The 27,448-nt window shown below is 33.6% G+C and overlaps 1 protein-coding gene across 2 annotated transcripts in view; it reads right to left on the reverse strand.

Annotated features, from left to right (window-relative positions):
* The window catches only part of LOC142230279 (uncharacterized), a 70,230-nt gene that overhangs the window by 15,812 nt on the left and 26,970 nt on the right, over positions 1-27,448 (reverse strand). The window contains exons 1-2 of one of the 2 annotated variants that reach the window (XM_075300928.1): positions 13,060-13,193; positions 12,504-12,884 (exon numbers count right to left, since the gene is read on the reverse strand). In XM_075300928.1, coding sequence (XP_075157043.1) covers positions 12,504-12,674 — 171 coding nt within the window. In that variant the 5' untranslated portion in view covers positions 12,675-12,884; positions 13,060-13,193. Of the gene's footprint in view, positions 1-12,503; positions 12,885-13,059; positions 13,194-27,448 lie in introns of those variants that run through there. The other variant, XM_075300929.1, reaches the window with a different exon arrangement.

Below are 27,448 nucleotides of genomic sequence, written 5' to 3' on the forward strand. Positions count from 1 at the left end.
TTTTATAGGCTCAAGACCCCAAATAGGGAGGTCGGTTTATATGGGGACTATATCAAAACTTGCACCGATATAGCCCATCTTCGAACTTGACCTGCCTGCAAACAAAAAACGAATCTGTGCCAAATTTCGGGGCGATAGCGCCATTATTGAAGGCTGTAGCGTGATTACAACAGACAGACAGACAGACAGACAGACAGACAGACGGACAGACGGACATGCTTATATCGTCTTAGAATTTCTCCCTGATCAAGAATATATATACTTTATATAGTCGGAAATCGATATTTCGATGTGTTACAAACGGAATGACAAACTTATTATACCCCCGTCACCATTTTATGGTGGTGGGTATAAAAATATGGGAAACATTAAAATCTGAAGCAATATTAAGGTAACTTCGCAAAAGTTTATTTATGATTTATCGCTCGATATATATGTATTAGAAGTTTAGGAAAATTAGAGTCATTTTTACAACTTTTCGACTAAGCAGTGGCGATTTTACAAGGAAAATTTTGGTAAAAAATTAAATTATCAAAATTTTTGTCGAAATCAGAAAAACATATATATGGGAGCTATATTTAAATCTGAGCCGATTTCAACCAAATTTGGCATATGAACCGATTTCAACCAAATTGTAAGGGCCGATGTTGAATGTGAACCACACCTAAACGCCAAGTTTTTTTCCGAATTTTATTCGACATTTCTCTATTTCAGACTTACTCAATTTTAACCATGGAGAGATACACAATCCAACAATGTGTTAAATGGTTCCAAGAAATGGCAGCAGTGGATGATCAATTTTCGAAGAAAATCATCTTCAGTGATGAGGCGCATTTTCACCTCAGTGGATTCGTCAATAAACAGAATTGCCGCATTTGGGCGAATGAGAATGAGAGTGATTGTCGAAAAACCAATACACCCTCAAAGAGGGACTGTTTGGTGCGGTTTATGGGCTGGCGACATCATCGGGCCGTATTTTTTCCAAAATGAGGCCGGTCAGGCAGTTACTGTGAATGGTGTTCGCTATTGTGAGATGATAACGAACTTTTTATGGCCCGAATTGGAAGATATGGATGTGGAGGATATGTGGTTTCAGCAGCACGGTGCCACTTGCCACACAGCTAACGAAACAATGGCTCTTTTGCGCAACAAATTCAATGGCCGTGTTATCTCACGTAATGGCGATGTCAATTGGCCACCAAGATCATGTGATTTGACACCGTTGGATTTTTTCGTTGGTGTTATTTGAAAGAAAAGGTGTACGCCGATAAGCCAGCAACAATTCAAGAGCTAAAGGATGAGATAATTCGGCACATTAACGGCATAGAACATCCATTATGCCTCAGCGTCATCGAAAATTTGGACCATCGGATGAAAGCGACCACCGAGGTCGCGGCGCCCATTTGGCCTATATTTTGTTCCATACATAATTGAATAATACCAATATAACATAACACAATAAAATTACAATAATTTCCTAAATAGTTTGTGGTTTATTCAAAATCAACATCGGCCCTTGAAATTTTAACCACCCTTTAGCTACAATGCTAATTCTACTCCCTGTACAAAATGTCAACTAAATCGGAGTTAAAAAATTGGACTCTGTGGTCATATGAGTGTAAATCGGACGAAAGCTATATATGAGAGATATATCTAAATCTGAACCGATTTCAACCAAATTTGACACGCATAGCTACAATGCTAATTCTACTCCCTGTACAAAATTTCAATTAAATCGGAGTAAAATATTGGCCACTGTGGTCATATGAGTTTAAATCGGGCGAACGATATATATGGGAGCTATATCTAAATCTGAACCGATTTCAACCAAATTTGGCACACATAGCTACAATGCTAATTCTACTCACTGCGCAAAATTTCAACTTATTCGGAGCAAAAATTGGCCGCTGTGGGCATATGAGTGTAAATCGGGCGAAAGCTATATATGGGAGTTATATCTAAATCTGAACCGACTTCAACCAAATTTGGCACGCATAGCTACAATGCTAATTCTACTCCCTGTGCAAAATTTCAATTAAATCGGAGTAAAAGATTGACCACTGTGGTCATATGAGTGTAAATCGGGCGAACGATATATATGGGCGCTATATCTAAATCTGAACCGATTTCAATAAAATTTGGCACATTTAACTACACTACTAATTGTACTCCTAGTGCAAAATTTAAACCAAATTGGCGTAAAACTCTGGCTTCTGGGACCGTATTAGTCCATATCGGGCGAACGACATATATGGGAGCTATATCTAAATCGGAACCGATTTCAATAAAATTTGGCACACTTTACTATAGTACTAATTGTTCTTCTTGTGCAAAATTTTAAGCAAATTAGGGTAAAACTCTGGCTTCTGGGGCCATATAAGTCCATATCGGGCGAAATATATATATGGGAGCTATATCTAAATCTGAACCGATTTCTTCCAAAATCAATAGGGTTCTATTCTGAGCCAAAACACATATTTGTGCCAAATTTGAAGTCGATTGGACTAAAACTGCGACCTAGACTTTGATTTAAAAAATGTTTTCACGGACAGGCGGACAGACGGACATGGCTATATCGACTCAGGAGCCCACCCTGAGTATTTTTCGCTATCTCGTCTACTTCTGGGTGTTGCAAACATATGCACTAACTTATAATACCCTGTTCCACAGTGTGGCGCAGGGTATAAAAAGCTAAAAAATATAATGACTTAAAATGTGTTTCCTAGAATCAAGTACGCATAAATCTATTTAAAATGAGAATTGTGTAAATCTATCGCTTCTCTGCTGTAAAGGCAAAATCTTTAAAACCGGGTATGCATTTTTATCAGAGAAATGTTTTTTTCTTCTTTTAATGTAGTCACTGAAATATATATCAGACGTTTGGTCGTACTTTCAAAAGAAAAACTACTTTTCTAAGAATCAAAATTTTAGACAAACGCTATCCCCTTCGTTATAAAGTATGTTCATTCGTGGGAAGTGAAAGCTCTTCTTTCAGTGTAGTATTACGTCTTTTTCCCCTCACTCGATATAAGAACCAATGACCTTGACTACAAATACAAAGAAGAGAAAAAATCGAACTCTTCAAAACCCTTACAAATAGTGAAGAGGGGAAGAAGAAGAACACAATAAACGTCATCATTAGTTTTATGATCAAAATATTATTATTGGTTGTGCTTTGCTAAAGCTTTAAGCCGCAATCATTATAGCACTACATTCAAAGGCGAGTTTAAATACAATTTGTTGGTAAAAAAAATCGTGGAAAAATTAATACACACACGCACACATTTGAAGAAACTATTTTACCAATCAACTTAAGGCTGCAAGTGTCTATTTGTATAGACAAATAAATTAAAACAAAATCACAACAAAACATGTGTTAACGAATAAAACTGACGGCGAATGATATTGATGGTGAAATATTGTTTTAGTTTTTTTTACCAGATAAATAGTTGGCCCAGTAATGTGACTACGACCTAGGTTAACATTTATTTATCATTTTGCATGAGTTAAGATTTAGTTAATATGAAATAGAACTCACGTGTTACATGCAAAAAGTAATTTTAGCTTACACTGAAAAAAAGCATGTCCGGTTCCAAAGATTTTGTCTTTACTTTAAAAATGTTTGTATTGATTCCGAGCCAAAGAAGCGGAGAATACAAGTAAAATTTTGGGTTTCGTGTACTTGCTTCTAGGAAGCAAATTTAAATTTTTCGCTTTTTCAGCTTTTTTTCTTCATATGCTATCAAAGTCCTATAAAAACGAGTTAACGAAATTATGCTATGTTTCAAATAAAAAAGTCTTTAAAATAAAGTGTTGAAAAACGTGTCCTATATTTGAACGATTTTTTGCTTTGTAGTCAAGATGCAAAAAGACAACAAATTTAAAGACAATTTCATTAAATTTAAAGAAAATTTCTGAATTATTAATGTCAAGTTGACCTTAGCCCAAACATTTTTTTCTTTCAAGTTATGATACCCATTTTTAAGTGAAATCACTTAATTATAAAGACAATACGACTTCATTGAAAAGTTTATCGGCTTTTGAACAAGGAAAAAAACTTTATATTAGAGAAATGCGTCTTCTATGCTAATCAAAATTTTTGAAGCAAAGATTTTTAACTTTATTTTATTTAAAATTTCTTCATTTGTCCTTAATATTATTAAATTGCGCACCCTTCATTTGAGTTGCGTACCCTGAAAAAAATATTTACGTGATATTAAAGATTACGCAACATAAATTTTAGCATGCGAAATGTACAAACTATTAAAGACAATTTTTTTTTTTTTGAATAATGAAATTTTAATTATAATAAAGTTTATAATCTTTGCTTCAAAAATTATTTTCATTAAATTTAGGACACAAATTTTGTAAATTTGCATCCCTCCGTTAATGTGTCATGTCTTTGAACTGAGGCTAATTTTCCTTAAAGTAAAGAAACACATTTTTGATTTAAAGACATCGTCCTTAAATTAACTGAAATATTGAATCTTTATATTTAAGATAAAAACGCTTCAAATATAGGCTAAGACTTATTTTGAGGATTTATCATCTTTGGTTTAAAGTTTTTTTTGGAATTAAGAAAACATTTTTTACTTTGAAGTATCCGTTATAATTTGGAATTTAAAGTGACATTTGTTTGTATATGAGTACCTTTATTAATAAACCACGAAAAGAGAATGAAAATTTGATAAATGAGATCTGTATCCTAATTTTAAATTTTTCTTTATTTTAAAGAAACCGCATCTTTGGCTCGGAATCAATACCAAAATCCTTAAGGGAAGGTCAAAATCTTTAGATCCAAGTAAACTTGTTTTTGAGTGTACTCTTTAATATCACGTAAATAATTTTTCAGTGTACTAACCACTAAAAACACATATATAGTCACAAAGATTTTTGTCGTTATTTTAATTATTTTGGTATTTATTCTGAGCCAAAAAGCGAGAAATTATTCTAAGGAAGGACATCTCGACATCAGAAAGACAGCCTAGTAGCAAAACTCATCGAATTTAGGGACGATGACTATATGAAAACAAGAGAAATCCATTTTGAAGTCGAATCACTAACTCTAAGAACAAAACGTCTTCAAAGTTTATGGTCTCAAATAAAATTTTTTTCGTCAGACACTCAAAAAAAGATTTCATTGATCCAAAGATTGTGGACCTCTTAAACATTTTGCTACTGATTATGAGAGAAAGATGAAAATAAAGATACTTTTAGTGCGCTATCTAGCTTTAAATCTAGGCAGTTTAAAATTAAAATTACGATACAAATCTCATTTATCGAATTTCCATTAGCCAGGAATCACCGTGGAGCAATGGCTCTATATAATTAAAATTACGATGCAAATCTCATTTATCGAATTTGCATTATCCTTTTGCTATATATTGACATGGGGTCACCGTGGAGCAGTGATATGTCCACCTTGCATAAAAGGTATCATGGATTCAATCCCAGTTTCGGCAAAACAACAAAAAGTTTTTTTAGCCGTGGATTATCCTCAGCAATGCCGTTGAGTGTTTCAAAGTTTATTTAAGTGCTTTATAGGATACTGGTGCAAATTGCCACTAACGGACCTATCACAGCACTGGTACTAGTACTCCAGTTTGTCGCACTATTTACCTTTTCATATAATATATCGATTTTTATTAAAATCTTATTGGATCTACACATTTACTGAAATACTATTATCAAAATTTTCCAAAATGTTTCCCTTTCTGGTACGATTCGGATGCTCACAATGAAATTGATTCCTAAGACTTTGTATATGTGGTATTCATAGCATAGTGAAAGGTCCTGTTCTTTGGAATGAGTCCACATTGCATTCTAAAGTGTAAATTCACTCCATCCTCAAAATAAAACTTTGCCAATTGTTTACTTAGCCTTATGCCTAATCCTAAAACAACACTTAAATTTAATTTCTCAAAATCACATGTTACTCAGTTCGAGTTCAAAAACGAATTAAAAAATACAATATTTTCAAAGAAGCACATCTGAAATTTAATGGAAACTAGAAACAATTTATTAACAAAAATTCTTGATTTCCTTAATTTTGTTTTAATATTAAATTCCCAAACTCTAGCTAACATAATCTTATTATGTCATGTATTTGTGTTTTTCAGTGTATTTATATATGGAAGTGTACTTGTATATATATAGCACGATCAACCTGTTGGGGACCTTTTCGCTTCTCTGTTTTAACCCTTTTATTGCATTAAAAACAAATGACTTAAGACAAAAACTTGACTATACATCCCAATACACCCACCATTGTTGTAGAAAAAAAAACATCAACTTATGTTTGGTTATCAGTGTTAACGTGCCGCGTTTAAATCATACTTTAAATTATTTTTGTACCATAACATCACGATTCCTCTCTTTGTTTAATTTAAACCCATCTATTAGCCCCCGAACCACATGTTTTGTTTATTTTCCTTTAGCTTGCTTTTTCTTAAGCTTTAATGTAAGTTTTAACATATCCATGTTAAAACAAAGTGAACGCTTGAAAAGTTTTCAATAGAAATTATGCAATTTTCTTTTTTGCCATTTTTTTGTAAATCTTATTCGTTTTTCTTTTGGCATTTGGATACAAATACACATTGAATGAAAGTGAAGTGTATGAAGTTTCATCATTGAACAATTAAGAAGATTTGCGAATCACCAATCATTTGTCTTAGTCATTGCTATGAATAAACATATAAACCGATCACCAGATTTGGCTTGGGGAGCCACAAAGAGAAGCAAATTTCATCCGATCTTGCTGAAAGTTAGTACATGGTGTTGGTATATGGTCTCTAATGACCATGCAAAAATTGGTTCACATCGGTCCATAATTATATATAGCCCCCATATAAACCGATCCCCAGATTTGGCTTGCGGAGCCTTTAAGAGAAGCAAATTTTATCCGATCCGGCTGAAATTTGGTACATTGTGTTGGTATCTAACAACCATGTAAAAATTGGTCCACATCGGTTCATAATTATATATACTCCCCATATAAACCGATGCCCAGATTTGGCTTGCGGAGACTCTACGAGAAGCAAATTTCATCCGATCCGCCTGAAATTTGGTACATGGTGTTGGTATATGGTATCTAACAACCATGAGAAAACTGGTCCATATCGGTCCATAATTATATATAGCCCCCATATAAACCTTTCTCCAGATTTGACCTCCGGAGCCTCTTGGGGGAGCAAAATTCATCCGATCCGGTTCAAATTTGGAACGTGGTGTTAGCATATGGCCGCTAACAACCATACCAAAATTGGTCCATTTCGGTCTATAGTTATATATAGCCGGTCTCCAATCACACAAAAATTGGCCCATATAGGTTCATAATCATGGTTGCCACTCGAGCCAAAAATAATCTACCAAAATTTTATTTCTATAGAAAATTTTGTCAAAATTTTATTTCTATGGAAAATTTTGTCAAAATTTTATTTCTATAGAAAATTTTGTCAAAATTTTATTTTTATAGAAAATTTTCTCAAAATTTTATTTCTATAGAAAATTTTGTCAAAATTTTATTTCTATAGAAAATTTTGTCAAAATTTTATTTCTATAGAAAATTTTGTCAAAATTTTATTTCTATAGAAAATTCTGTCAAAATTTTATTTTTATAGAAAATTTTGTCAAAATTTTATTTCTATCGAAAATTTTGTTAAAATTTTATTTCTATAGAAATTTTTGTCAAAATTTTATTTCTATAAAAAAATTTTGTCAAAATTTTATTTTTATAGAAAATTTTGTCAAAATTTTATTTGTATAGAAAATTTTGTTAAAATTCTATTTCTATAGAAAATTTTGTCAACATTTTATTTCTATAGAATATTTTGTCAAAATTTTATGTCTATAGAAAGTTTTGTCAAACTGAATTATATACGTATTTGATCGATCTTTTTTGATTTAATATATACCACGTATGGACTTACATACAATTTAAAAGATGGCGTTAGGAGGATTTAATAATATACCTTGCCATCGGCAAGGTTTACCGCAACTTAAGTAATTCGATTGTGGATGGCAGTGTTCAGAAGAAGTTTCTTCGCAATCCATGACGCAGGGTACATAAGCTTCGGCCTGGCCGAACTTACGGCCATATATACTTGTTTTATTTAATTTCTTTACTGTTTTCGTTTAATTTACTTATTTCAATTCATGTCACATACACAAATAACCCTTGTGGATGTTCTTTGATATGATGACAAAGTTATAGCCAGACACTAGGTTTTTTGAATGTGTAATCAAACGTACCATACCTAGCATTGATTTTGAAGGCAAAATAAATAGTTGGTTATTCAACCGATAAATATTTTGAATGTTGGTTTTATGTATATGCTGTAGGAATGAAATGGGAATAAAAATAGTTCTTAAAAAAATCAGCTATGTTTATAAAAAGCTATCTATGAAGTAATGTTTTTTTTCTGTCGTGAAACTATGTTTTCTTACATTTACTTATTTCCATTCTTTTTAATTAATATCAATTCCATCAATAGACGTTTTATAAACCAAAGACAATATTAATGTTGTGAGGCAGAAGAATTATAAACGATATTGCTAGTTTGAACTAAACGATAGTTTTATGATATGACCAATATCGAAAAATTAACTGTAAGATTAACACAAAAAATTCATAGAAAATCTATGTCTTAATTAGTCAGGTATGTCGAAAGAGTCAAATACTCTTTGTAATATTATTTAAAAAAAAAAAGAAAAATCCCCGATTTTTATAATCGGCTTAACCAGCATTCCAAAAGTTTAAAGATCGGTTATTGCTTAGGTTAGGTTAGGTTAGCCCGATGTATCAGGCTCACTTAGACTATTCAGTCCATTGCGATACCACATTGGTGAACTTCTCTCTTATCACTGAGTGCTGCCCGATTCCATGTTAAGCTCAATGACAAGGGACCTCCTTTTTATAGCCGAGTCCTAACGGCGTTCCACATTGCAGTGAAACCACTTAGAGAAGCTTTGAAAGCCTCAGAAATGTCACCAGCATTACTGAGGTGGGATAATCCACCGCTGAAAAACTTTTTGGTGTTCGGTCGAAGCAGGAATCGAACCCACGACCTTATGTATGCAAGGCGGGCATGCTAACCATTGCACCACGGTGGCTCCCGGTTATTGCTTGCCATTGACTGATTGCGTTTCAAAGCCGTATCGAAAAAAAAAACTGAAAAACTCTATCTCCATTTACATACACAGTATTATCTATAGTGTTTTCTATGACGACTGGGCAAACATGGTTGCAACAAAAAGTTTATATTATCACGTAATTGCCACAAACATTAATATATTCTTTGTCCATCAACAGTTTTAATTATATTGTTCAAACAAAAGACTTAAGATGCAAACTAAATTTTTACACAAATCAACCAAAACAATTTTACTATTCCAATTGAATGCAATTCACACAGTACACACTTTGCAGTGGGATTATTGTCGTGTAGTACATAAAGCAAACCATAATTCTTACAAAATAAATTCTGCTTATTGTAATATTCATTAAAGCAACAATTTAAAAGCTACTGCACACCATGCACTTTTTGTAGAGTAGACTTTATAACAATGTGAACTTGCTTGTTCACAGTTTTATTACAATTTGTCCAATTAAGAATTACATCCATCTCATTCTCTTAATTTACAACAAACAATGCATTCTTTTTATTACATTAAATAAATCTTGTAACATAGGTTAGATTAGGCACAGTGGCAGGCCCACTTAAACTATTCAGTGCATTGGTATACAACTAGTGGTAAAAATCCGGCGGGACCGACAATATTAAACCCTGACAATAGCCTTTGTAGCTAGTGCTCTAATGTTTATTAAAGTTTTTAGAATTGTAATAAATAATAAATAAATAAACTCTGCAGCTCTTTTTGTACGAACATTTTCATTGGGGCAATCTGATGAAGAAGAAATTCTCTGATATAACTAACCATTTGTTTACTCAAACAAAAGTCGATAATCTTTTAATTGCAGATGTTTTGTCCTTAGTATTAGGTGATTCAACTTTAAAATCTTTATATTATTATTCTAATATTAATGAAATCGTATTTAAATTCTATGATTTTTATACTTCATTGGGGCAATCTGATGAAGAAGAAATTCTCTGATATAACCATTTGTTTACTCAAACAAAAGTCGATAATCTTTTAATTGAAGATATTTTGTCCTTAGTATTAGGTGATTCAACTTTAAAATCTTTATATTATTATTCTAAAATTAATGAAATCGTATTTAAATTCGATGATTTTTATAACTCACCTATGAAGATAAAAATCGTTCAAAAGTAATGCAATCCAAAGATTTTGACCTCTTAGAAATTTTGATATTGATTTTGAGCAAAAGATTCGTCTTCTTTGAAAAAGCTGTAAATCTCGACTGTACAAAATTAAAATGTTTATGCTGTTTTTACGCAAATCATATAGAAATAAATGACAATTTAAATATACACATTATAGCAGATACTTCATATTAAAGCATGATTTCTTTTTTTCCAAAAACAACTTTAAACTAAAGACACTAAATTCTCAAAAAAAGTCTTAGCCCATATTTGAAGTTTTTATATTGAATCAATGGATTATTCAATTTCTATGTTAGTTTAAAGATTATTTCTTTAAATCTAAAATATGTTTCTCTTCCTTAACGAAAATGTGCCTTACTTGAAAGATATAGGAATTTTAGTGAGGGATGCAAATTTCACAGATTCCTGCCCCCTAAACTTTATGAAAAAAAAAATAAATGAATGATTATGATTATAAAAGAACTTTCTTTTAATCAAATTTCTATATTTTAAAAAAATTTGTCTTTGTCTGGTTATATACAATTGTCGTATAGCTTATCATAAATTCTATTTGTTTTCTCGCTCGTAAAGAAAATATTTTAGAAGAAAGAAGAATTTTTGTTTCTTTCCGGTTTGTTTAAAATTCCATTCCGGAGGAAATTGTTTTTCTTTGAACTTCTCTATAACGCCTTCATCTTTCGCGCCGTAGAACCGTAGTAATAATTTTGTAATTGTGACCAGAAAATCAAACCAGATTGCCTATGAGCCATGGTAAGAGCTAGCTGCAGTTCGAAAAAAAAATGCATTAAAGTCCGATGGACAACTCTAAATGCGCTCACAATTTGATTCTAATCCCTCTATACAAAAGAGGTAAAATAAGGTTTAAACCTAGTTTTCCCATAACAATTCTTTCTATAAACTGTTTTGTATATGGACATGAAACAATTTGTATACTAAACTGCTCCTTCTAGGAGTTACATAGAAATGCACAAACTTTTTATAACCTGTACCACAGTGGTGGAGGGGGAGTTGCAATGGGGGTTATATACCGAGAATTGTGTAAAGGCAGGTACAAAATATACCAAGGTTATTCTATATTATAACACCATTTTGATACCATTTCCCTCATCGATGAGTAATGTATATAACTCAATGATAAAGGGCATGTACTTTTAAAGCTGAGTCCGAACGACTTTTCACATTACAGTGGAAAGACTTTAAAAACTTAGAAATGTTATCATCATTAGTGAGAGAGGCAAAATTACCGCTGAAAAACGTGTTGGTGTTCAGTCGAAATTGGCATTGAACCCATGACCCTTTTTACGCAAGGCGGGCATGCTATCAATTGTCCCACTTCATACCTACTACGTACCCTTCAATGGTGGATGATATTTAAAAGCCGCACACAAAAAAATTTCACGAAAATGTTTCCAATTAAATTTTTAATTGAGTTTTAAAAAATATTCAATTAAAAATTTAATGGATTCAACAAATTTTTTAATTGAAACAAAAATCAATCACAAAAATAATAGTATCAATTAATTTTTTAATTGGATCAATTAACTTTTTAATTGACCTTCAATTAATTTTTTAATTGATACTATCATTTCTGTGATTGAAGACATTTCAATTAAAAATTAATTGGATCAATTAATTTCGTGATTGAATCAGAAAATTTTTTTTTGTGTGCGGTTATTTCATGACTTAAGTTACATCTAAAGAACAGCAATAAATCAATCTTAATTATGTCTAAGACCTTACATTGGGCAGAATAAATGTTTGTTGGGAGTAATGTCATTGTTCACTATCTCTTAGATGTCTTAGTGTTTTTTTTTTTTTTTAAATTTTGGTTATTGTATGATTATTAAAGATTTTTAAATGTGCCACATCATAATCAAATTTTCTATAGATTTGATATAGGTGATAACTACTATTTCCCAATGTTGTATGACTATCATGAATCAATTTTAAAGCAAAAACAATCACACATTAAATCAAGGAAGTTTAGTAAAATATTTTGAAAATTGATTTTGTTAAATATGTGTCTGAAACTATGTTAATGTTCTGTGAAAACTATTCTCCCCAGGTTCCAACTATAAAATTTCTCAGTTTTTAAATTTTACCAAACACACATTTCCGCTTATTTTCTATATCAGGCCAAAAATATCTATTTCTTTACTTCCCCTCAATTTTTAAATCAAAAATTATATATACACATACCTCAGAATTAATAGGATTTAAATCGTTTTCATCATCAGCAAATTCCACTGTTACCACAGGTCCATCTTCTTTATTGTCTACTGCTCGTATATAACGTCCTGGCATAGCTGTACTCATGTGGAACAGGGCCAAAGCCAGCATTAAGCCTAAACTGCATTTCAGTGGTTGCATTATGGCAAAGTATTAATAATTTGTGGAGAGAAGGGGTATGGATATTTGGCTACAAATCAAGGGTGGGGAAGCCAAGTTACTTTCAACACAATAGTTGGCTCTTAGCTCTAAGTTACTGGTTGTCGGTTTGTAATGGGCCAAGCAAAATAAAATTTGCAAACTTTTTTTCAATAAATCGTTGGCTTTGGTTTGTTTATTTTTCCAAAAATACTGAAAATATATACAAAAGAAATTATAAAAAATATTTTAAAAAATAAAGTTTAAACTTTCAAATATTTTTATTTTAGCTTTTTTGCTTTTATTTAAAACAAATTTTCTTTCTGGGTTTGTCTTTTGTTATGCTGTTCTTTTTTATGGCAAGCTTGCAAGTAGTAGTCGATATTACCAAAATCACAAACACGACACGCTTAATTTTTGGCAGGAGCAACTTGGTGTTAGCGGTGGTAGCTAAATTTTACGTTATTACTGCGTTCAGTAACTATAAGCAAATGACTGCAGACATAGGTTTTGTCAGTGATTTAGCAGTGGCCAAAAATTGCGCTTACATCGGCCCACAGGCTGATAGGGGCTACTAACACATCGACACATTATAGCCAGAAAAACCAAAACACCTCAACACCTCCTAAATATAGACCCAAACCTCCCGTCCCGTGGCCTTCTCATCAAAATAATTCCAAAGATTTGGTGCTAGCTGCAACTTTTTTTCATGCTCTGCTGCCCCAAAATACAAGGCAAACTACAGTTGAGAAAAGAGCGGCAACAGCAACATTGATTGGAAATTGTTGAGGATTGCAGGTACACTATAGGGGAGCACGCTGTGATGGTATTGGTAGTTCCAATCCAAATGGATTACCATTCAAGAGTTGGTTTAACATTCAGAAGCTCTCACTTCTGTGTTTGTATATGCTTTTGCCTTCGCAATCATGAGGGCACAAGTCTCGATAAGAGTGTCGAGAGAGATTGCATCAATACAAGAATTATGATTAAGAGTTTAAACTCTCTAGATTCAACAAAATATCCAACTCAAAGCTTAACACCACATTCGAGAGAATAACATTGATAACCAATAGCCATGGTTAACTTATTGCCGACAAACACTATGGTTTTTAGTCTTTATTCGCTCTCTTAATTCATAGGGAACTCAAAACCAATCATTTCACTCACTCCACACCAGATGAAGGCTTCTACTGAGCACCACTCAAATTAAGCAAATATGAGTGAGTAGGTTTGATGGTGTTTGATGCATGGCCCACTAAGTAAATAATCAAAACATTTCGAAAGCTTTTCGACTACTACACTACCATCACCAATGCGCCTGCGCAGAACCCCCCCTACACACTGGTTGGTAATAGAGCACGTTAAACATTTTAAAACCTCTTGACTTGACAATTTGCATCTGATGATAGTTTGACTGCATCCATCTGGGCGAAGTGCGTTATTTTGGTGATTAACAACTTTTCGAAAAAATCTTCGCTTATGGATTTAACCTCATTGACCCCTTCATAAGTCTATAGGTAAAATCGTATTTTTTTTTTGGTTTGTTATAAGAAAATTTTATCGTGTCACACAAATTAAATAACTTGTTTGCCTATCAACCAAACCATTATATTGGCAATATAATAAGGGGGCCAAAGATTCTTATAGCACCTCAAAATACATTTATTTCGATCTAACATATTGGTACAATGTTTCAGCAGGAATTTCTATGTATACACTCAACGGAAATGGAGATCATGTCCTACTTTGAATGTAAGAAACTCTCCCTCTTCAGTTCAGAAGAAAATTTTCTTTGAATTTTTCAACGGAGCATTCTCTAACTACACTGAAAAAAAAATACCTGAATCCAAAGATTTTGGTATGGATTCCGAGCCAAAGAAACGGAGAATTGAAGTTAGGACACCTTTAAGCCACAATTCACTTTTAAAATTTAGGAAACAAAATTTTATTTATACGCTTCTTCAGCTTTTTTCTTCATATGCTATCAAAATCCTTTAAAAACGTTGTAACGACAGCTTACATTTCCAAATTCAGAATTGACTTCAAGTAGACATTATTATATGTTTCAAGTAAAAAATTCCTTTAAAATAAAGTGAAGTTTCAATGAAGAATTCTGAAAAATTTTACAAAATTAATGAAATTGTCATTAAATTTGTTGCCTTTTTTATACCCACCACCATAGAATGGTGACGGGGGTATAATAAGTTTGTCATTCCGTTTGTAACACATCGAATTATCGATTTCCGACTATATAAAGTATATGTATTCTTGATCAGGGAGAAATTCTAAGATGATATAACCATTTCCGTCTGTTGTAATCACGCTACAGTCTTCAATAATGAAACAATCGTGAAGAAATTTTGCACAAACTCGTCTTTTGTCTGCACGCAGGTCAAGTGTGAAGATGGGCTATATCGGTCCAGGTTTTGATATAGTCCCCATATAAACCGACCTCCCGATTTGAGGTCTTGGGCTTCTACGAACCGTAGTTTTTATCCAATTTGAAATGTAGAAGTATTTTGGGGCCGTAAAGATGTGTACCGAAAATGGTGAGTATCGGTCCATGTTTTGATATAGCCCCCATATAGATCGATCTCCCGATTTTACTTCTTGGCTTCTAGAATCTGTAGTTATTATTAAATCTGTCTGAAATTGGAAATCTAGAGGTATTTTAGGACCACAAAGAGGTGTGTCAAAAGTGGTGAGTATCGGTCCATATTTTGGTATAGCCCCGATATAGACCGATTTCCCGATTTTACTTCTTGGGCGTATAGAATCCGTAGATTTTATCCAATTTGCCTGAAATTGAAAACGTAGAGGTATTTTAGGACCATAAAGAGTTGAGCCGAAAATGATGATTATCGGTCCTTGTTTTGGTATAGTCCCCATATAGACCGATCTCCCGATTTTACTTCTGGACATCTAGAATCTGTAGTTATTATTCAATATGCCTGAAATTGGAAATCTAGAGGTATTTTAGGACCATAAAGAGGTGTGCCGAAAATGGTGATTATTGGTCCATGGTTTGGTATAGCCCCCATATAGACCGATCTCCCGATTGTACTTCTTGGGCTTCTAGAAACCATAGTTTATATCCAATTTGCCTGAAAATCTAGAGTTTTTTAAGGACTATAAATAGATGTGCTGAATATATTGTGCATCGGTACAGGTTTTGGTATAGCCCCCTTAAAAACCGGTCCTCCGATTTGGGGTCTAGATTCTACAACCGCCATATAGACCTATATAGAAGGCGCACTGATCATAAAAAGTGCTTGAAACTGAATATAAAATTTCAGGTAAAATTTTTAAATGTATCTTCGGGAAACGTACTGGTTGAACTAATCTGATTTGGAGAATATTTGTCATAAAATCCCCTGAAATTCAAGTAAGCCGCAACGACGAAGAAATTTCAGAGGAATCTTTTATAAAGGTGGTTAAAATTTCAAGGGCCGATGTTGATTTTGACTAAAACACAAACTATTTAGGAAATTATTGTAATTTTATTTTATTATGATATATTGGTATTACTCAATTATGTATGGAACAAAATATCGGCCAAATGGGCGCCGCGACCTCGGTGGCACATGGTCCAAATTTTCGATGACGCTGAGGCATAATGGAGGTTCTATGCCGTTAATGTGCCGAATTATCTCATCCTTTAGCTCTTGAATTGTTGCTGGCTTATCGACGTACACCTTTTCTTTCAAATAACCCCAAAGAAAAACGCCCAACGGTGCCAAATCACATGATCTTGGCGACCAATTGACATAGCCATTACGTGAGATAACACGGCCATTGAATTTGTTGCGCAAAAGAGCAATTGTTTCGTTAGCTGTGTGGAAAGTGGCACCGTCCTGCTGAAACACCATTCACAGTAACAGCCTCACCGGCCTCATTTTGGAAAAAATACGGCCTGATGATGCCGCCAGCCCATAAACCGCACCAAACAGTCACTCTTTGTGGGTGCATTGGTTTTTCGACAATCACTCTTGGATTCTCATTCGCCCAAATGCGGCAATTCTGTTCATTGACGAATCCACTGAGGTGAAAATGTGCCTCATCACTGAAGATGATTTTCTTCGAAAATTGATCATCCACTGTTGCCATTTCTTGGAACCATTTAACACGTTGTGGGATTGTGCATCTCTCCATGGTTCAAATTGAGTAAGACTGAAATAGAGAAATGTCGAATAAAATTCGGAAAAAAACTTGGCGTTTAGGTGTGGTTCACATTCAACATCGGCCCTTCCAATTTAACCACCCTTTATTTGATTCATGGTGGTGGGTACTTAAGATTCGGCCCGGCCGAACTTACTGCTGTATATACTTGTTTAAGTTCAATTTTCGCACAAATAATAGAATAATGCTGTTCTTGGCAAGAATACACTCAAACAACAGTAAACCCACCAGGGTGGAAACCTTTGGTTAATTTTAACTAAAGTTAATTTTAGAAAAATTTAACTAAACAGTATTACAAACGGAGATGTCACGATGATTTCAAAATTTACAAAAAAAAAATATTTTACGAAATTTAAAGTTAAAATTTGGAGTTCTAAATTGCTAAATTATCTTGCCACACAATTTCATAACATGCGCTTTTTGGTAAAATTCACAAATTTTAAGAAATTCTAAAGTATTTTGTGAGAAACACGAATTTAGCAAATCGTTATACTTCATTTGCGTATAATTTTTTAGCCCAGCAAAAAGTCATCGCCAAAAAAGTAGTTAAAATGTTCTTTTTGGATTCGGAAGTGTTACAAAATTCGCACAGAAGCGATGAATTTAACACGGGCTTGTCATACACCCAAACTCACGAAATTAATTGATCGAATTAATTTTTAATTGAAATGTCTTCAATCACAGAGAGTATCAATTAAAAAATTCATTGAAAGTTAATTAAAAAAGTAATTGATCCAATTACAAAATTACTTAATACTATTAAATTTATTGATTGATATTTATTTCAATTGAGAAATTTGTTGAATCAATTAACTTTTTAAATGAATGGAGATTCGACTTGAAATGATGGCGTTTATGCGCGAAAAACTCGCGGAATAACTGTGAAATCTTTGTTTGTTAGGGGAGCCACCGTGGTGCAATGGTTAGCATGCCCGCCTTGCATACACAAGGTCGTGGGTTCGATTCCTGCTTCGACCGAACACCAAAAAGATTTTCAGCGGTGGATTATCCAACCTCAGTAATGCTGGTGACATTTCTGAGGGTTTCAAAAACTTCTCTAAGTGGTTTCACTGCAATGTGGAACGCCGTTCGGACTCGGCTATAAAAAGGAGGTCCCTTGTCATTAAGCTTTTCGCACAGAAAAATGGGCAGGTATATTATTTCGCCTAGCAAAAAAATTTGGAAGTTCTTCTAAAGGCGTGACTTTAAAAACACTTCCAAAAATGTCCTCCCAAAGATGTTCTGTATTTTAACCACACAGAAATTTTTTAATTCAATTTTTTTAATTCGCTTTTTACATATTTTTGATGTGTAATTTAAACTTTTTTTGTTTCAAATAGATTAAAAACAGAGTAAGAGTTAATAAAATGGGACAAATTATTAAAATTTGGTCTACAAAAATGCTAGTCCATTTTAGAAAAATTGCGAATTTTTCGAAAATATTAGAGTTCAAACGTTTCAAGCAAGCGTTAGAATGCATTAAAAATCATAAAAAACTACAAAAAATATTTATTTGGCAAAATATCACAAAATTTTTTAATTAACATCTAAAACACTGAATTCAGATCACACCCTAAAATCTTATTCAAAATCGGTGCAACGGCTGTTGAAATGGTGGACATCCATCCTACGACAAGCCAACTTTGCACCACTTCCGGATCCAAAAATAACATTTTAACTACTTTTTTGGTGGCGCTTTTTATACCCTCCACCATAGGATGGGGGTATATTAACTTTGTCATTCCGTTTGTAACACATCGAAATATTGCTCTAAGACCCCATAAAGTATATATATTCTGGGTCGTGGTGAAATTCTGAGTCGATCTGAGCATGTCCGTCCGTCCGTCCGTCTGTTGAAATCTCGCTAACTTCCGAACGAAACAAGATATCGACTTGAAACTTGGCACAAGTAGTTGTTATTGATATTTGGTACATGGTGCTAGTATATGGTCTCTAACAACCATGCAAAAATTGGTCCATATCGGCCCATAATTACAAATAGCCCCCATATAAACCAATCCCCCGATTTGGCTTGCGGAGCCTCTAAGACAAGCAAATTTCATCCGATCCGGCTGAAATTTGGTACATGGTGTTAGTATATGATCCCTAACAACCATGCAAAAATTGGTCCATATAGGTCTATAATTGTATATAGCACCCATATAAGCCGATTCCCAGATTTGGATTGCGGGGCCTCTAAGACAAGCAAATTTCATCCGATCTGGCTGAAATTTGGTACATGGTGTTAGTATATGTTCTCTAATGACCATGCAAAAATTGGTCCACATCGGCCCATAATTATATATAGCCCCCATATAAACCGATCCCCAGATTTGACCTCCGGAGCCTCTTAGAGGAGCAAAAGTCATCCGATCCGACTGAAATTTGGTCCGTGGTGTTAGTATATTGTCTCTAACAACCATGCCAAAATTGGTCCATATCGGTCCATAATTATATATAGCCCCCACATAAGCCGATCCCCAGATTTGACCTCCGGAGCCTCTTAGAGGAGCAAAATTCATCCGATCCGGCTGAAATTTGGTACATGGTATTAGTATATAGTCTCTAAGAACCATTCAAAAATTTGTCCATATCAGTTCATAATTATATATAGCCCCCATATAAACCGATCCCCAGGTTTGAACTTCGGAGCCTCTTGGACGAGCAAAATTCATCCAATCCGGTTGAAATTTGCAACGTGGTGTTAATATATGGCCGCTAATACTAATAACCATACCAAAATTGGTCCATATCGGTCTATAGTTATATATAGCCGATCACCAATCACACAAAAATTGGTCCCTATCGGTTCATAATCATGGTTGCCACTCGAGCCAAAAATAATCTAGCAAAATTTTATTTCTATAGAAAATGTTGTCAAATTTTATTTCTATAGAAAATGTTGTCAAAATTTTAATTCTAAAGAGAATGTTGTCAAAATTTTAAATTTTTTGAAAATTTTGTAAAAATTTTATTTCTATAGAAAATTTTGCCAAAATGTTATTTCTATAGAAAATTTTGTTAAAATCGTATTTCTATAGAAAATTTTGTCCAAGTTTTACTTCTATAAAAAATGTTGCCGAAATTTTATTTTTTCAAAATTTTATTTCTATAGAAACTTTTGTCAAAATTTTATTTCTATAGAAAATTTTGCAAACTTAATTATATACGTATTTAATCGGCCATTTTAAGTTTAATATATACCACGTATGGACTACGTGGTATATGTTACATTACGGTATTAGGATGTTCTAAGATACCTTGCCATCGGCAAGTGTTACCGCAACCCAAATAATTCGATTGTGAATGACAGTCTTCAGTAGAAGTTTCTACGCAATCCGTGGTGGAGGATACATAAGCTTCGGCCTGGCCGAACTTACGGCCGTATATACTTGTTTTTTGCTGGGAAGTGAACAACCTTATTGTAATTCACTGTCATAAATGCTGATATTCGTTTTTGACAGAAACAAACTTAGCACTAAGCAAAACGGAAAACCTTATTCAACTGTGGCTAAGTTTTTCTAAAAACAAAGTGTGAGTATGATTGAAATCGGCGTAAAAAAAGACAACTTTCTTTCACCTAACTCCGAAGCTAAATTGTATTCGAAACTAAGAGATATTTTACAAGATTCTAGTTTAAATACGCTTTCTTTCTTTGAAACATGTCATAATTTATACTTGAATGAGAATTTGAATTTGGACTTTGATGCCACATGATGAAGGAAGCTTGCTTGTCAAAGACTGGTTTCGCCAGAATGTAGTCCTGTTTGGTAGGAAGACAATGATCTAGCTTCGTAGTCATTTTAATCTTGACAAGGGAGTCAATGATATTGAAGATATACTTCCGAGTTTTGTAGGACAAATTTACCTCAGTTCAAAAGATACCCATTTTGAAATCCAATCTCCTTACTCTAAAGACGAAATATCTTTGTTGAAACGTTTAACGAGCTTTGGCCAAGGAAAAACACTTTGTGTCAGAAATGCACAGTTCAGTTCTTGCCATATACAACAAATTTACTTATTATAAATAATTTTATTACTTCATTCAGACATTAAACAGACAAACTGTACGGCGACAGTATACTCGTACAGTGGACTTTAATTCTACACACATTAAAAATAAAACAATTTTCATTTTGACATTTATTAGGTCCACTTGTCTATTCTTTTCAATTATGAGGACAACGACTTTTAATTACGCATAAGAGGTGGAGTATCTTTAAGTTCAAGGAACTCAACCATATCAAAGTGCATTTAATTTGTATTGCATTAATCAAACCTGAATATTTTAAATTAGCTCAATGTCTCCCATTCAATTTCAATTTATGTTTGATAATAATTTAAAAAAAAACGTTGACAGTATAATTACATAATAAAAATGTTTGTTACTTAGCATCATTGTATGAAATTCTATTAACTATTTTAGTATGGTAAGATAAAAAACTTTATTGTTAGCACCAACAAGCTTTATTGATTATCGTTAATTTAAACTTGTGGTCAAACCCAAGTAATATGACAGATAAGCCTTCAATACAAAAATTGCTTGCTGTGATTTCATGTTATACAGATGTACATATGTTTGCTTAAATGTGGTTACTGCGGTTGCACATGGAATTTCATATAGATTGGAGTAAAATGAATTTCTGCGAGCTAGTGGATAGAATCTAACTACGAGTAGCATGGACATAGGACTAAAACTGTACCCCAGATGGCTTGAGAAATATAGAAAGTATCCAAGTACCAGATTTACATAAGTTTTGCATAGTGGCTTTGCCATTATATTTGCAATTACTTGAAAATATTGAACTGAGACTTTATAAAGTATAGATATTTATGAAAGTGAATTGATCTAGACATATACGAAAATATAATTCTAGCGGACTGCTCCTCAAATTTGACTTTGACAGTGAGTCCATGTTTCATTCATATTCTTGAAAATGTGTACGTTATACAGAACAAATAAAATGTTCCTTTATCGATTCATATTTATATATTGCTTCCCCTTAAACATAACCTATTTCTCATGCGAAATTTAGCACATGATCTAAGCATTAAAGGCGAAAAATTTATCACCAATACCTCATTCCATTTTAAGACTTTGAAGATGCTCATAAATATTTATCTATTGATTCAATTCTGCTCTCACGTCTGAGAGCAGAATCAAGGAATACTGAAGCAGATAGGCGAACTCCTAACGAAGAGACGTATTTTCGCTACTCTGAAATAAGCAATTATGCAAAGTTAGGTTAGGTTAGGTTATGTGGCAGCCCGATGTATCAGGCTCACTTAGACTATTCAGTCCATTGTGATACCACAGTGGTGAACTTCTCTCTTATCACTGAGTGCTGCCCGATTCCATGTTAAGCTCAATGATAAGGGACCTCCTTTTTATAGCCGAGTCCGAACGGCGTTCCACATTCCAGTGAAACCACTTAGAGAAGCTTTGAAACCCTCAGAAATGTCACCAGCATTACTGAGGTGGGATAATCCACCGCTGAATAACTTTTTGGTGTTCGGTCGAAGCAGGAATCGAACCCACGACCTTGTGAATGCAAGGCGGGCATGCTAACCATTGCACAACGGTGGCTCCCATTATGCAAAGTTAAGTCTAGCGGGACACTCTCCAAGGAAGTGTTCTATCACCTCCCCTGCAGAACGTTGCTATAAAGAACCGCTGAAAAACAAAATTGTCGTACGATTGCATACACTTAAAATACCTTTTTCGTAGCATACGCAGAACGAAATATTTTTTGTCTTCAATCACAAAATTAATTGATTCAAATAACACTAGGTCACCAATAACAAAATTTTCTCTGTTATTTGTTTCTAGCATACTTTTTCCCATTGATTTTGACCTACTAAACACGAAAATGAGTTTTAAAAAATTTTCTGTCGATTGGTTTTCGAGATACAAAATTTTTGAACTTTTTTTTTAATTTTTGGAGGTACACTTACAATTTTTAGCATATCTTTCGTCTTCTTTGACCTATTTGATCCTAGTGCTACTCAGATTAAAGAAAATTGAGCCGTCAACAACTCATTCTCAGAAAATTTTCAAATCGGGTAAGTAGTTTTGGATGTTGGCGGCTTAAAAAAGTTACAAAACGGCGTTTTTTTAGTAAAAATGTGGCAGAAAAAACCATATAAAAATTCATATGAAATATAAAACACGATGCTAACAGCAATTTTGGTTTTTTATATATAGCTGAAATTTTTACAAAGAAAATAAGCCCTTACTTAACAAAATCTAACAACAAATAGCGGACTTATACTTTTTTTTTGGTAAAAGACCAAAAAAAACCAAATCAACGCCCAAAAAAATGAGTACACCCAGAGAAATGATTGGTTAGAATTCGATTACGACAGCAGTTTGATAGTGGAGACCCACAATTTTTAATTGTGTGGAATAATTGTTAGTTATTTCTCTTGTTTGATAGTTTATATAATCAATATAACGGTGGTGTGACCAAAAGTTGGCACACACGACCAAATATTGGTCGTTATTTATACATTGAAGTAACTAACCATTTCAATTTATTCCACCCTGTTGTGATAACCGATTTGTTTTGCCAATGTGTCACCAAACCCAACTGAAAGTCCGCCTAGCCAATAAGTTGGTTGTGTTAACAAATGTTATAGTTATAAAGGAATTTGTTACTATGGACTACATAAATATGACAATAAATAAGTTGTTGTTTGATTTCATTAATTATAAACTCTAAATTTTCAAAATTTCAATACAATTCAAATTTTTCATGTCGAGTACCCAATATTAGAGAAAATTCTGGCCATAAAGACTTGCTGTGAATTAGGTATATATTCTTTTTAATTCGGTAGCTACATTCTTAATTGGTGAGTAACATAATCATCAAATGAAATTAATACCACTCACTCACTTACGTTCTTCCCAACTAGAGATATTTTAACAAATGTGACAATTTCCGAGGATGGGAATGGTAAATATATAGATTGGCTACCTCGCCATCGAACTTAAAATCGATCAGAACTGAAGAAAGATTCTGGTGCAAAGACATAACAACATGTCAAGGTCCATGCGTGAGTCACGATCGGGTAATTGTGAGTGGAGCATCAGCAGCATCTGCATCATTTCCATTCAGTTTTTAATTATTAATTAATAATTTAATTAAATACAGACTAAAATAAATTCACCAAATGGTTTCTTTAATTTCTCAAGCATTGGTTGTCCGAAAATAATAAATAGTTGTTTCAACAAACGAATAAAATCTTATTGGTTGGGATTACCAATTAGACTTATAATGTGCCTAAATTTTAGTTATCGAAACAATTTGATATACTGTTGTGCAGAACAAAAAATGGTTGCTTTGACAAATTTTGTCAGTTATATTCTGGTAGTAGATGGGACCAAATAATTTGGTTGGCAAAAGAATTGGTTGGCACAACAAATTTGTTTTCTGTGTGTAGAAACAAAGATATAACTGTACATTTTATGCCATGTGGAAAACAGCGTTGATGCGTTGATTTGGTCTTTTCGGTCTTTTACCAAAAAAAATATAAGTCCGCTATTTGTTGTAAGATTTTGCAGTTAGCATCGTGTTTTATATTTCATATGAATTTTTATTTGGTTTTTTCTACCACATTTTTACTAAAAAACGCCGTTTTGCCGTTTTTTAACTTTTTTAAGCCGCCAACATCCAAACTACTTACCCGATTTGAAAATTTTCTGAGAATGAGTTGTAGACGGCTCAATTTTCTTTAATTTGAGTAGCACTAGGATCAAATAGGTCAAAGAAGATGAAAGATATGCTCAAAATTGTAAGTGTACCTCCAAAAATTAAAAAAAAAAGTTCAAAAATTTGTATCTCGAAAACCAATCGACAGAAAATTTTTTAAAACTTATTTTCGTGTTTAGTAGGTCAAAACCAATGAAAACAAGTATATACAGCACTAAGTTCGGCCGGGCCGAATCTTAAATACCCACCACCATGAACCAAATATTGGGGTTTCCTTTGAAATTTCAGGAGGGCTTGAGGACACTTCCCGAAGATAAATTTAAAGATTTCACCTATGAGGACTATATCAGATTCTGGATTTATAAGAACCATTTTTGTTTGAGTTTTAGAGGAATCATTAAAATCTCTTGTAAGTGTGCAAGAAAATTATAAAATAACGTCTTGATTTGAAATCTTAAATCTGTAGAAGTAAAATCTGGAAATTTTACATTGGGTTTCAAGCAATTTTCGTGATCAGTGCGCCTTCTACACCCTCAAGAAGTGAAGTCGGTCTATATGGATGCATTACCAAATGGACCGATAAAAACTTAATCCGATACACGTTTTTGTGAGCCTAAAATACCAGAATATTTACAATTTCAGGCAAGTCAGATAAAAACTACGGTTTCTAGAAACCCAAGGAGCTAAATCGGGAGATCGTTCTTATGGGGGCTATACTAAAATATGGACCGATACTCACCGTTTTCGGCACACCTCTTTATGACCCGAAAATACCTCTAGATTTCTAATTTCAGGCAAATAGCATAAAAACTTCGGATTCTAGAAGCCCAAGAAGTAAAATCGGGAAATCGGTCCATATGGGGGCTATACCAAAATATGGACCGATACTCACCATTTTCGGCACACCTCTTTATGGTCCTAAAATACCTCTAGATATCCAATTTCAGACAAATTGGATAAAAACTACGCTTTCTATAAGCCCAAGACCCCAAATCGGGAGGTCGTTTTATATGGGGACCATACCAAAACATGGACCGATACTCACAATTTTTGGCACACGTATTTGTGGTCCTACAATACCTCTAGATTTCCAATTTCAGGTAAATTGAATAAAAACTGCGGTTTCTATAAGCCCAAGAAGTACAATCGGGAGATCGGTCTATATGGGGGCTATACCAAAACATGGACCGATACTCACCATTTTTGCCACACCTCTTTATGGTCATAAAATACCTCTAGATTTCAAATTTCAGGCAAATTGGATTAAAACTACGATTTCTATAAGCCCAAGACCCCAAATCGGGAGGTCGGTTTATATGGGGACTATATCAAAACCTGGACCGATATAGCCCATCTTCGAACTTGACCTGCCTGCAGACAAAAGACGAGTTTGTGCAAAATTTCAGCACGATTGCTTCATTATTGAAAACTGTAGAGTGATTACAACAGACAGACAGACAGACAGACAGACAGACAGACAGACAGACGGACAGACGGACATGCTTATATCGTCTTAGAATTTCTCCCTGATCAAGAATATATATACTTTATATAGTCGGAAATCGATATTTCAATGCGTTACAAACGGAATGACAAACTTATTATACCCCCGTCACCATTCTATGGTGGTGGGTATAAAAATTATGCTAGAACCAATTCACAAAACGACTGTTGGCTTGTGTAATTTTTAATTGAAATTTCTACAATCAAGTTTACGGAGATCCAAAGATTTTGACCTTCCTTTTAGGATTTTGGTATTGATTCCGAACCAAAGATCCGAGGTTCTTTAAAATAAGGAAATTTTTTGCGACTTATCTGGCTTTAAATTTAAGATCTATAAAATTAAAATTAAGATACAGATCTTATTTATCGAATTTTCATTCTATTTTTCCGGTATATTAATAAAGCTATTCATGTACAAACAAATGCCAGTTCAAAAATCCAAATCATGACGGATACTTCGAAGTAAAAGCAAGTAAGGAAATTCTAATGTCGGGCGGGGCTGACTATATTATACCCTGCGCCACTTTCTCACATTGGGGCTATATATAAAGGTTTGTCCTATAGATATATTTATTAGAAGTTTAGGAAAATTAGAGACATTTTTACAACTTTGCGACTAAGCAGTGGTGATTTTACAAGGAAAATTTTGGTATTTTGACCATTTTTGTCGAAATCAGAAAAACATATAAATGGGAGCTATATCTAAATCTGAACCGATTTCAACCAAATTTGGCACGCATAGCTGCAATGCTAATTCTACTCTCTATGCAAAATTTCAACTAAATCGGAGTTAAAAATTGGCCTCTGTGGTCATATGAGTGTAAATAGGGCGAAAGCTATATATGGGAGATATATTTAAATCTGAACCGATTTCAACCAAATTTGGCACGCATAGCTACAATGCTAATTCTACCCCTTGTGCAAAATTTCAACTAAATCGGAGCAAAAAATTGGCCTCTGTGGTCATATGAGTGTAAATCGGGCGAAAGCTATATATGGGAGATATATCCAAATCTGAATCGATTTCAACCAAATTTGGCACGCATAGTAACAATGCTAATTCTACTCCCAGTGCAAAATTTCAATTAAATCGGAGTAAAAGATTGGCCACTGTGGTCATATGAGTGTAAATCGGGTGAACGATATATATGGGAGCTATATCTAAATCTGAACCGATTTCAATAAAATTTGGCACACTTGACTACACTACTAATTGTAATCCTATTGCAAAATTTCAACCAAATTGGGGTAAAACTCTGGCTTCTTGGACCATATTAGTCCATATCTGGCGAAAGATATATATAAGAGCTATATCTAAATCTGAACCGATTTCAATAAAATTTGGCACGCTTGACTATAGTACTAATTGTTTTTCTTGTGCAA

Source organism: Haematobia irritans, chromosome 3, assembly GCF_050003625.1.
Source record: "Haematobia irritans isolate KBUSLIRL chromosome 3, ASM5000362v1, whole genome shotgun sequence".
Lineage (NCBI taxonomy): Eukaryota > Metazoa > Arthropoda > Insecta > Diptera > Muscidae > Haematobia > Haematobia irritans.